Source organism: Carcharodon carcharias, chromosome 14 (assembly GCF_017639515.1).
Source record: "Carcharodon carcharias isolate sCarCar2 chromosome 14, sCarCar2.pri, whole genome shotgun sequence".
NCBI classification, from domain to species: Eukaryota; Metazoa; Chordata; class Chondrichthyes; order Lamniformes; family Lamnidae; genus Carcharodon; species Carcharodon carcharias.
The window spans coordinates 65574478-65587513 of record NC_054480.1 but is presented as its reverse complement, the minus strand read 5'-3'; the positions used below and the strand labels follow the sequence as shown (position 1 = coordinate 65587513).

General features: G+C 41.1%; 1 protein-coding gene across 3 annotated transcripts in view; it reads left to right on the top strand.

The window, feature by feature from the left end:
- Positions 1–9852, top strand: part of LOC121287420 (nuclear receptor coactivator 5-like) — a 40479-nt gene extending 30627 nt beyond the window's left edge. For all 3 annotated transcript variants that reach the window (XM_041205287.1, XM_041205286.1, XM_041205288.1), the window contains 4 exons: positions 1869–2068; positions 4423–4737; positions 5556–6050; positions 8911–9852. In XM_041205287.1, the coding sequence (XP_041061221.1) occupies positions 1869–2068; positions 4423–4737; positions 5556–6050; positions 8911–9497 (1597 nt within the window). In that variant the 3' untranslated portion in view covers positions 9498–9852. The remainder of the gene's footprint in view (positions 1–1868; positions 2069–4422; positions 4738–5555; positions 6051–8910) is intronic.
- The last annotated feature ends 3184 nt before the right edge of the window (positions 9853–13036 follow it).

Genomic DNA, 13036 nt, shown 5'->3' with positions numbered 1-13036 from the left:
GTCCGTGCCACTCATAATTTTGTAAACTGCTATCAAGTCGCCCCTCAATCTCTGTAATTCTAGTGAGAACAATCCGGGTTTCTCCAACCTCTCCTCATAGCTAATAACCTCCAGACCAGGCAGCATCCTGGTAAACCTCCTCTGCACCCTCTCCAAAGCCTCCATATCCTTCTGTTAATGTGGCGACCAGAATTGCATGCAATATACCAAGTGTGGCCTAACCAAGGTCCTATACAGCTACAGCATGACTTCCCAGCTTTTATATTCAATACCCCTGCCGATGAAGGCAAGCATGCCATATGCCTTCCTGCCTACCTTATCCACCTGCGTTGCCACTTTGTGACCTGTTGGCCTGTACGCCCAGATCCCTCTGCCCGTCTGTGCACTTAAGAGTTCTGCCATTTACTGTGTAATTCCTACCTGTATTAGACCTTCCAAAATGCATTACCTCGCATTTGTCCGAATTAAACTCCATCTGCCATTTCTCCACCCAACTCTCCAGCTGATCTATTTCCCATTGTATCCTTTGACAATTCTCTTCACTATCTGCAACTCCTCCAACCTTCGTGTCGTCTGCAAACTTACTAATTAGCCCAGTTACATTTTCCTCCAAATCATTTACGTATACTACAAACAGCAACCGTCCCAGCACTCATCACTGCTGAACACCACTAGTCATAGCTCTCCATTCAGCAAAGCACCCTTCCACTGCTACCTTCTGTCTTCTATGACCAAGCCAATTCTGTATCCATCTTGCCAGCTCACCTCTGAACCCGTGCAACTTTACCTTCTGTACCAATCTGCTATGAGAGACTTTGTCAAAGGCCTTACTGAAATCCATGTAGATAACATTCCCTGCCCTTGCATCGTTGATCATCTTTGTCACTTCCCCCATATATCTAAGAAAGGGCATCCTCATCTTAGAGGAAATGCAATGACGGTTCACTTGACTGATTCCTGGGATGGTGGAGGGGTGGAAGAGAAGTGTAAAATGGATATTCTCTGAAGTTTAGGAGAGTGAGAGGTGATCTCATTGAAACACTAAATTTTTCAAGCTTGATAGGGCAGGGTAAATGCCACAGGCAAGTTGGTTGAAGAATCTAAAAGCAGGGGTCATGGTCTCTAAATTAGTGATCAGCCATTCAGGACCAGTGAAGAGAAATCCAGCGGGTTGTAGGCTTTCAGAATTCTGTACCCTAGAGAACTTTGGGTACCCAATCGATTAAGTATATTGAAGACTGCGACTGATTAGATTTTTGGTTACAGGGAATCAAGGGATGTAGGGGTAGGATGGGAAAATGGAATTGAGGTAGGAGATCGCCATACTCCTACTGAATGGTGAATAGGCTTGATGGAGCATATGGCCTACTTCTCCTATTTCTTATATTCTGTGGCTGAAAAATCATTGGTGTTCCTTCTCCTATTTCTTATGTTCTGTCGCTGAAAAATCATTGGTGTTCAATCTTGCTTCAATGTGAACTGTTCTGTAGTTGCAACCTCCATTGGTTCCATGCTTCTGAAGATCTTGTTTTTCAGTATAGTTGTCCAGTAGCTTTCCCATAGTTAATTTTCCTTAACCTCTTAAATATCAGCTGCTACCAATCTAATTTTGGGTGCTTTTACTAATTTCCAAGGCACTGGCAGGAGGGCATGGTCCTTGTTCAGTGGATAAGTTGCAGCAGTATTGCAGATCTAATTACCTCTGAACCTTTGGGTACTTAATTTCTGCATTTTGTTTTTCTACTGTTCCTGTGTTGTGTAATGAGGATATCCGAGCAAATAAGTTTTGGTTTTATTTGCATAATTTTCTTCTTTATAGATGTTAATTTGTAGGTTTTCACTTGTGAATCTTTTTGGGATTTGATCAGGGAATATGCAGAGTCTGTTGGTCGAAAGGTTCGTGATCTTGGTATGGTCGTCGATTTGATATTCTTGAATACTGAAGTGTCGCTTACCCAAGCTCTTGAAGATGTCAGCAGGGGAGGCACGGCATTTGCTATTGTCATTACTCAACAACATGAAATACATCGATCGTGTACTGTTAATATCCTGTTTGGAACACCACAAGGTAAGTTTTGCTCTTTAAATTAGTTTAGTGTTTAGCTTTACATTGACTTTTTGCTTTCATTTGCACTGCAGCTGCCAAGTTACTAAAAGATATTGTAAAAATATTGAATCCTTTTTATTCTAAGCCTGGCTTGCCAGGCTTCCACCTGTTAGGTTTGACAGTTGACTAATTTAATTGCTTTTGATTAGAAGTTGTCATTGGCCACCCCTCAATTCAAGGATGGCGACTATTCAGGGTCATGGGTTCCTACCATGGGTCTTCATGTGAATGAATAAGCCAATTCTCAACCCACAGATCTTTGAGCACATGGGGTAAAATGTCCACAAGGTAGTGGGATCCAGAGTGCTGGAACAAGGTGATTCAAGAGAATGCATGTCAGGATTTTCCTTGTATAGACAAGAGAGAAAGAACTCTAGTTTCCACAGCATTATTTATCTCCCTTCTTGAAGATAATTACAATTGTTGTGTTCTTAAAGTCGAGGGGGAGTTCTTTTTCTTCCCAAGTCCAAAGGATGAGTACTTGAGGTGAGCAAAACCCCAAGAGCTTTGAAGACCTCATCTGGGATAACAAAGCCTGTGGCCCCCATAGTGTTTTCACTTGTTTGGTTGCTACAGCTCTCCCATCAGTGGTGGTTCACCCATGGATTCAACCACTGGGTACTGGGGGATAGCCTGGAGACTATTAGCTGACACTGTGGATTCACAGTTGAGTTGTTGAAAATGTTCATTCCAGTGTTCTTGGGTGGAATTGTCATCCTTGAGAAGTGAGATACCATCTTGTGAGCCAAGGGGGATGTTGTCCATTTGGCCCTGGTCTACAGATGACCGCGGTGGCTTAAAAAAATCTTCACATTATTATTGGGTGTCTCAGGTTTTCTCTTCCCACCACATGTCCTTTTATCTTCCAGATTTGTCTTTGTGCGTGAGCCTTGAGCTGTTGGAATGCTGCCACGTTGACTTGTGACCTTGGGTTGTTCTGACAGGCAGTGAAGGCTGCTCATTTTTGTTTTAGGAGGTCACGTTTTTAGCAATATTTTCATCAAACTAGTCCTGGTAACTTATGATGCTCGAACCTAATCATCTGAGCACAGACTCTAGTATAGCTGAATTTATTAGATTCCACTATTCTGGAATTAATTTGGGTGTGTGAAAATTTTTCCAGATTGGTCATGAGTTGTGCTTGGAACTCCTTTCTTCTAGTCAGCTGCTTTAGGGCCAAGTCATCGAAGATATCATCTTTGACTTTCGGACCTTGCAATGTCTTGGTGTTATAGCCAAGTCTATAATCTATCCAACAAATGTCCAGTCCCCCACATGGATCTAGTGATACAGAGATCACTTAAAATTGTGATCTGAACAATGACATAATCCAGGAGGTGCCAATAGCTTGATCTGGAATGTGTCCGTGTTATTTTGTTTTTGTCCTTCTGGCAGAAGAGGGTGTTTGTTATAACGAGGCCATGCTAAGCACATTTCCTCAGCAGGAGGGTGCCATTTGTATTGGCTTCTCCCACATCGTCTTTCCTAATCATTCCACTCTAGACAACTGAGTTATAGCCAACCCTGGCTTTTTAAAGTCACCCAGAAGGATGATCTTTTCTTTTAGGGTGGCAGTGAGGACTTCAAGGTCAAAATTCTTTAACATCCTCATTGGAGTCAAGGTTCAGGGTGTTAGCAGTGATGACAGTGGCATATTGGTTACAGCTGAATGATAGGTGAAGTGCCATGAGCCTTTCATCCATACAAGTGGGGAGTTCTGACAGTGCCTTCAAGACCCTATTCTGAATGGCAGAACCAACTCTGTAGGGTTTGTCACCCTTTCAAGTAGAAGATGTATCATCCTGCGTGTTCCTTCAACTGCCCCTAAAATGACAAAATGGTGTTGAACAAATTTTGGTCTTGAGTTCAGTCGTAATTTAGGGAAATATTCAAGATGATGACCCTTAGCTTTCATGCTTCTTGAAGATGCATTCATTTTTGGATTCAGATGGCCCATTGGAAGTAATCAAAACTCAAATTTTGGATCCATTAACAATACAGACTCTCCTTTAAGAACTATTGACAGTAGAAACAATTATTTGGGAGCAGTGCCATGTAAAGCCAAGCTGAACCATTTTGGATTGTCTGCCTTTTTTGTCTGTAGCAACTGACTGAAAAATGAAGGTTGTTTTTGCTCCCCATTGATAGCAACTGCTCTTTTGAGAGAGGTTGATATTGTTATAAATTAAGAAACCTAAGTAACTCAAACCATTGTGGTTGCAAACGTAAAAAGATAGTTAAACTCAACAAAAGGAAGGGTGCCCAAAATGTAATTTTTGTATGCATTGATTATTTTAATTACATTTAACATCCAGAGCATCGTAACATGCCAATGGCTGATGCAATGATCTTGGTTGCACGCAATTATGAGAGATACAAGACGGAAACGCGTGAAAAAGAGCGAGAAGAGGTTGCAAGAAAAGCAGCTAAAATGGCAGATGAAGTAATCATGCGTGAACGGGAGCCTACCCAAGGGGGTCTGGAAGAGCGAGGAAATCCCCCCAGCATCCAGCCACTGTTGAACCTGCTTGCTGATGGAAGATACCTTACCATAGAGGAAATTGACAAGATCATAGAATACCTGAGAGAAAAAAAGGAACGATTTCTTAGAGGAGGAGACTCCTTGCATGGTAACACTTATAACTTGTCTATGGAGATTCCATGACTCTGGTTGTTTAGATATAGATGTTTTAAAGTAATTGGAGTTGCTATTTTGCTTTAGCTGCTGTAACAAATTAGAACCACTCAGTCTAATTAACACGCAGCTGTTGCACATTAAGTTTGCAACACTATAGATACAGGGTTAAATGAAGAACAAAAGCAAAATTTTACTTCCCTTGAAGGAAATGTACAACCATTACCTCAAAGGCATACCGATAAATGTCCTGCTTGGAAGGTATATCTGCATTGGTGTTCAGCTGGTTATTAGGATGAATTGGATCTGATCCTTGTGCTTTGAGCTTAAATTAAATGTTAGTTTAGCTTTAATTTATTTCTGATGCTCTACCCTATCAATTTCTCTCTAAATGCCAAAATCCAATCAAAGTCAACCCCATAGCCTATTACATTTCTGGGAATGCAAGCTTAGTTTATGTAATCTCTTTCGTAATCCTTGGTTGCTTTGGTAACATTCCGGTGCATCTGTGCTGCACTCCTTTTCAAGGATAGGGCTGTCTTGTTATTTAAGTTAATAAATCTAGTGAGTAGTTAAAGACCCAGCACAACCATAGAAACACCAGTCGTCACTTCCCTCTAGTTAGAGTACATATCTATTATTCCCTACTCTCTGTATTGCAACCAGGATCTTAGGTCAGATGTCTGATTCAATTAATAGCATGATCTGACCTTAGTGATTAAGCACCTATAATTGCTGTGGTCTTCATTATGCTACAGTGGAGTGAGAAGATGGTTGGGATAAATTATCTTTTTTTACCAATTTTCTTGACAGGATCTGTTCACAATCCAGCTCCCCTGCCCAGACCAAACATGGGTTCTGTAGGGATGAACCCACTTGATGCACAGCCGTCGCTACCACCTGCTCCGTCTTTAAAGGGAGGGCCGCAGGACACACAAGCAGCACAGCAGCAGGAGCTGCAAGCCAAGATTTTAAGCCTCTTCAACAGTGGAGCATCTGGTGCAAATACGAATACTGCAGGAACACAGGGCCCAGCTTATGGAAGTGCACTGAATACCCAGCCTCAAAACCGAGCTGGCCAGCTTGGTCTGAGTAACTCTTCGTATCTGTCTCAAGCTCAGCAGCGCATGACAGGTCCTAATTCACAACTTCCACCTTTAATGAGTCAAGCAGTTGCACCGAGAGCCACTGCCATTCGCTCACCTCTGCCTCAACCCCAAGGTCTTTATGGCCAGCAGCAACCTCGAGGTCCAACCCCTAATCAGTCAAGTGCTTTGTCTCAGGCCCAGAGATCTGGTGTTGCAACAGGTATAAACTTTGATAACCCTAGTGTGCAAAAAGCATTGGATACCCTGATTCAGAGTGGTCCATCTTTATCCCACTTGGTGAACCAAGCTTCTACCCAGGTACCACGCCCTGGGCAGCCAATGAACCAGGCTTCTATGGCATCTTACCAGCGCCACTACTGAGCCTGGGGGCAAGGGGGAGGGGAGGGAGATATGCCCTTATGGAAGACCAGTCAGCACACCCATCAAACCCCTTAAAGGCTTCCTGTTGAGGGTTCATAAACAAATGTAGGTTATTGAACGAGTGCCTCATTAAAAAAAATGGTTACTGTTCAGTTCTGGCGTGTTTAAAAAGTCAGTTGCATTTAAAGTAACCGGGTAATTGGAATTATTTTATAAAGGCGCTTATCTTGTAACTGTATATATATAAAAAAAAAAACCACATTTGTTCATGAACAAGGCCATAATAGTAATCACTTAGTTTATGTTGACTTTGATCTTTTAAAAAAAATTGAAATGTTAACCAGATGATTCTGTGTATTAAAGCATGATGCTGCAGTCTGAATCCAGTGTTTTTAAATGGATATTTCTAAAAATGTAACTAAAATCCAGGATAGCAGACCTTACTAAACAAGTTTTTATATTTTAATGTTTTTGTCACTTTTTTTTTCCTTTTATAACTAAATCCTAGGCTAGACAGGTTGTCATTGTCATAATGGTTCTGTAAAATTGACTTTTGTAAGTTTTATGGTTTCCTGTTACATTTGTGATCCCCTTTCCCTTGTGTACATTCTCTTCAGCTGTGAGCAAGTGCTTTACGCTTAATTTGTAGCCAGTGCCATTTGCAGTTGTGGAATGGTGGCTGTTGTATATTTCTTGGTAGTTCAATGTTTGAGTCACTACTTTCATCTGGTTTGTAAAGAATAAAGGTTTCTCTTCCATTTTTCCCCTTTGGTTGTGTGTGTATGTGTGTGTATATACTATGGACGGGCAGGAAGTTGCAAAAGTATTGATAACTCAAAGGTGGGTGACAGAAGTCCAATGGCAACCCTTTGGGAATCATTTCAGTCTGACTAAAGCAAACTTTTTTTCCACTGCTGAGATCTGCACAAAGAGATTGTGTGAAGTTGAATTTCGAGAGAATTACAGCAGAAATTAGTGTGGGATAGGCTGTTAGAATCTTATAAAAATTCAAACCATTTTTTGAAAGGTGTGTTGAAATGCTTGAAGTTGGCAGTGGAGTTGTGAACTTTCATTGCAATAATGTTGTGAACGTGGTTTCAAGGGGGTGCCTCTACGTGAGTATATGTTGTAAACAATATACTTGAGGTCAAACATGGAGAAATTAAGTTGGGGATCGAGACCGGTATTTATCTGAATCCAGTTAAAAAGGAGACAAGTTTGAGGATGAAATGAAGGTTGTTAAATTGGAAAACCTTGAGGATGTAGGTAGAGGTTAAATGGGCTTGTCGTATAATCTGTGCTCCTGCAAAAACATGCGTTTTTAAAAATTCTGCACAAATAATGGAAGTGAAGTTGAGGGTCATTTAATTTAGCAAATGTATAAGACAACTTCTGGTAAGATTACCTGTGGAGTGTCTCTTCAGGTTTCCTGGATTAAATTAGCTGAATCAACTTTTATTAAATAAATTCCCTGGCTTTTCTCAATTTAAATGGTTTGCAGAGTACCAACCATTGTCATTGGTTCCCCTTCCCTGCAGTAGTTCAGCCAAGAGCAAGAGTTTCATGGTGCAGGGAATCACTGGTGTATACGTCAATTGTTCTATTGGCCACTGAGATCTCGTGTACAGTGATAATGACCAGAGGGGTCACAATTGTCTACCATCTTTTAGCTTGCACACAATACTTGAGCATTGGCTGTTGCTGCCCCTTTCTCTGTTACCTGCCCATTCTTTTGCTGTCACGCTGTCATGGAACAAAAGACAGCCAACTAATTACTGCATTCAAGTTCTGAGTAAAGTGTAATTGTAGCACATGAAAAGTTCCAATGGTTGTGTAGATTTTTTCTCCCCCAACTATTATTTTGGAGAACTTAATATGGTACAAGGAACAAGTTGATGTTCATGGATTAAGGCAGCAGGAAAGTTTGTTTTTACCTTAGTTTATTAATATTGATAGTGTAAATATGGCCAGTGATAACATGATATGTAACCTATGCCTGAATGTTTGTGATCCAGTTGTGAATCAGTCCTTAGCTAATGAGAGAATAGTCTTTTTGCTGTCTTTAAGACTGAAATAAGCATGAAGGCCTCAACTCTTTGGGACTGTTAATTTATAGCAAAGCAACCCTGAAATTCAAGACTGGAATGCTTATGATGCAAGGTTGTCAAGTTTGATTTGTATAGGAATTGGAAAATTCATATTTGTGCATAAGTGGGTCTTCTAAGCTTGAAGGTTTTGGAATAGCTGACAGTAGAGAGAGCAGCAGCCTGCACCTTATGATTCTTAGAAAAGGAAAAACAAGATCAGGCAAAGATGGAGATGATGGCATCAATTATAGAAGTTAAGACACAAACAGTGATATCAACTTACACTTGAGACTCTTTAGGGTTGGTTAATGCCTTTGAGGAATTAAGGGGAGGGAAGAGAAACTAAATGGCACTGCTGCATTGCTACTTGTAATAGACCCCTGATGATCTAAAGAATGGTGATTACCAACTAAACTTGCTTGTTTGGGAGATTTCTTGATCATGTACATTGCTAGAAGACCAGTCAAGTGTGATGACCTATGTCTTGCACATGATGACCAAAAGCAATGATATAATTCCACTTTAGCCCCTTGTACCCCTTTTCTGGTAAAACAGTGAGGCAATACATCCGTTTATTCCTTATGGCTCAACAGGGTATTATTTATGTTTCAGACACCCAGAATACTGTGTGGATAGCAGGACATGTGATCATCAGCCAGGCACGTGACAGAGCAGCCACCAAACCGTACGGGATCAATCTTGGCCTTGATAAACGTGGTTTTTCAGTTCATTGGCTGAGCACACCTGATCTGAGATGGCACGAGCTCCATGACCTTTTAATGCATCACCTGGCACAACACCAGCCCCCAAAGTACCTGCTCATTCATTTGGGAGATAATGACATAGGTTACGTCCAGACTAGTGACATAATATACATGGCAAAAGAGGTGCTGGGAGCACTGGAAGCCCTATTACCAAAGACTACATTGGTTTGTTCAGAGTTGCTCCCACGTCCTCATTGGGCTTTTCAGCCTGGTGCTCAACTTGAGAATGACAGGAGAACTATAAATGGGGTAATAAAAAAATACATGGAATACAAGGGCCAAAGATTCATAGAACACCCTTTTGACATCAAGCGTCAAGGTCTTTATGTTGGTAGAGGAGATTACTTAACTGATGTTGGTTTAGATTTATTCAATAACACTTTGATGGACAGTCTGAAATATTACTTGAGGGAAGATCTGATGTATGGTAGTTAGCTTGTTTCCCACTTGATTGGCATTCCCTCTCCTGTTGCCTGGTGACCTGAAACCAGTAAGTGGTTGCTACACTACTGGCTTGTTTAAAGTTAGGTTGGTTCATCTGTTGGTCAACATGGAGGATTTGTCAAACTGTCATCTTGGGCAGCTGCTGACATACCAAACAGATCAGTAGCCAAAGTACTGTCTTTGACAAAATGAAAGTTGAAATGGGGTGCATCGTAATTGCATCCATATGTATATTTGATTTGTTAGCTTGAGAGAGCTTACAGACTAGTCAAGGGAAATTTTTCATGTCTGTTTGAATGGATTTTTGTTTGTAATAAATGCAGGCTGATTGGCCTTTCATCGTTAAGTGGTGTTGTGTTTTTCATTTTAAAATGCAAGATTCAATTCCAGATCGAACAGCCATTTCAGAAGCAGAGGGATGGGGCATGCCACTGCAGTGGTGGAGTACTTGCAAAGTTCTACTTTAGTGGATGCTAAATGCTGATTTATTAGTTGTATGGAAGTTTTTATGAACTGCACTCTTTTTAAAAAAAAAATTTGTGGAAAGTGCAGAAAATGGGGTACAGCACTATATAAATGATATTCTTGCATTGTCTCCTATCTTGATCAGCATTTTTGAGGAGGGGGGTGCAGAAGGAGTTCACACTGGAATATTATTCTGTGTAGCTATTTTGGGGAGAGGGTCAGTGGAAGGAAGAACTCAGGATAAATGTAACTAGAAAATACAAGTAGACAAAATATAAGCTTTACAGTAAATGTATTAGATGCAAGTATTTGTGTTTAATGCAAAATTGCAGATTTAACAAATGTCTTGCACTTCAACAAAATATGCATGCACATGGGAAAGAAAACCGGGTATCACAACAGTAAAAAAACTAATTTTAAAATAAATAAGCCCACCATTAACATAATCAACATGCATTCACATAGTAACATTTCATTTGCCCAAGTCATTATGAAAGTCTTGTCCTAGAGCCCCAAATTGTGTGTAATAGTTAATTGTAGGAAGACTTACCCAATACTGTTAACTGCTTACTTTCTATTTAAATTGTGCATTGTTTTTCTTGCTTTAGATTAACAGATGCCCATTTTGAACTTCATTTTTAAGCTATGATCCTTTCATAATACTGAATTGGTGGCAATGGTCAAAATAATAAATGGGTGGAATCGTCCCAGATTTGCAATGAGGTAGTGGGCAGGAAAAAGGGTGTTTTAACTGGCTGTGATGGTGGCTTTTTACTCCTTATCTGCTTATGCAGCCACAGGCCATGTACTGTCTTGCTGGTGCACACTGTTTCCTCACTCTGGGTGCCATATTTATGTTGGCAGCCCAGCACTGCTCCAGTGAAGACATAGCCAAGAAAGCCAAGAAGAGATCAGTGACTTGTCAACTGGAATGCCTTTTGGAGGCCTGCCATGATATTCTTCACCCTTGTTCTGGCCACAGGTGCTCTAGCAATTTCACCACTCAAGTTTGGTAAGTGGTGGTCAGTGCCAGTGCTGCGCAGAACAGATTGACCATCCAGTGCAGAAAGAGGATGATTGATCTAATCCATGCTGCCAGGGTAAAGTAACCATCTAATCAGTCTAAACTCTCAAGATCTTGACGCATTTAGTAGCATCTCACTCTCTGCCATCCCAAGGCATGACATCACCTACTTGTAACACTCCCATCTAGTCACATCTCTAGAGACTGACTCCTTAGACCTCACCATCTTGAGACCACTAGCACAGACCAACGTGCCCCCACAAACACACCATGGGATGTTCTACAGCCTTGCGGCTTCTTCCCTTGCCTGAGGCCACTATTTCCCCCTTAAGCAAGCCCTAGCCCTGCCTTACAGCTGGTAGAGACCTGCCCGTGCCCCCCTCCCCACCCAAAAGTGATGTGCTGCCTGCAAAGCCTGACGCTGCTGACCGAGTGCTACCTGAAGCAAGGTAGGCAATCAAACCTCAAAAGACCTGAGCGAAGTGCAGCTCGCCAGGTGTATAATTGTGAAACATGCCAACGTACCCGGGTGATCCAGCTTGGGGGGATGATTCTGATGGGCAGAAATTATAATTATGTGCAGACATTAAAATGATGTTCCGGACATCTGGTGGTGGATAACGCGGCCTACCTTTGGGTGGAGCAGATGATCGGAAACTGGTTTCACAACATTTTGAAACTGATTTTTGGCCTTCCCATCATATTGCCTGCTTATGCCCACCCTGACACCAATGTGGATGGAAAATTCCAACCCAGGTCATTCACCTAGTTTTTTATCACTACCTTTTACTGCCTGAGAAAAAATAGTCTGGCAGTATAGTAATTAGCTATAATTTTAATTTCATTTTGGGCATCATGAAGTATAACCATTGTAGTTGCATAAAGGAAGTAAAACCAAATCTAGGATTTATGGTATTATAATACTGTAGGACTTATGACTTACCAGCACTTATATCCGAAAACAGGATTTTGCGTGGCTCAGGACGTTGCACTCTGTCTAGATCGATGTTAATCATGTGTAAGTCATGGATGACTTATGTGTACTCACACACTTTGTCACAAGAGTGACAAAGTTAAATCAGTGAAAATATCCTATTTGAACCACTAGAAAAGGTAATGAGTTAAGTCATTGGTCTCGGAGCAGATCATGGGATCAGACAGAAACATTTTAGTTTTCAACAAACGAGCCTTTAAGTACCAAAAGTCATTATCTGACTTTTTTTGTTTTTCCCAGACTGCACAATTGTATGTTCCATTCTGTTGATTTTCGTTAGGCAATTAGTTTTCAGGTGCGTGATGTAGCGGGGCATATGGAGGAAATTACGGTGTGCTACGTAATAATGAATTATATTAGGGTATTAGAGAGCCTTGCTGGCCAAACCTGAAAACCATAAGGTTTTCTGGCAAAGATAATTCATGGTCACTGTTATTGAGACTAGCTTTCAATTCCAGATTTTCTTGAATTAAATTCCACCTACTGCCATTCCCCAGAGCATTAACTGTGACATTACCATTACACCATCTCCTCGGTTAGCTCAGTTGTCTAGTGGCTAGCATAGTGGTATCAACAGCGTGGATTTGATTCCCATTCCAGCTGAGGTAGACTTGGGACCTACCTGCTTGCCCCACTTCTATCAGTAGAAGGCAATGGCAAACCACCACTGAAAAAACTGCCAAGGAAACAGCTCCAGTCGAAACATTGACAATGAACCAAGGACCTGCCTTTGGGCAAAGCACATGTGAATGAATATTATGTTGCCAAGTTTTGTACCGTCTGTAAATTTTATAATGCTGTTCTTGCACCCGAGTCATTTTTTTTTTACGAGTTATGGACCCAAAACTGACCCTTTGGTTAACTTTGCAGATCTCCCGGCCTGAAAAAGACCCATCCACCACCCTTTTGCTTTTTGGTATCCATACCTTCACTTTATCCTTAATTCCATGGGATTCCTTATTCACAAGCCTGCGTTGTACTTCGTAGAACGTCTTTGGAAAGTCCACAATTGCCTCATTTTCAACACATTGATCAATCTCTGTTACC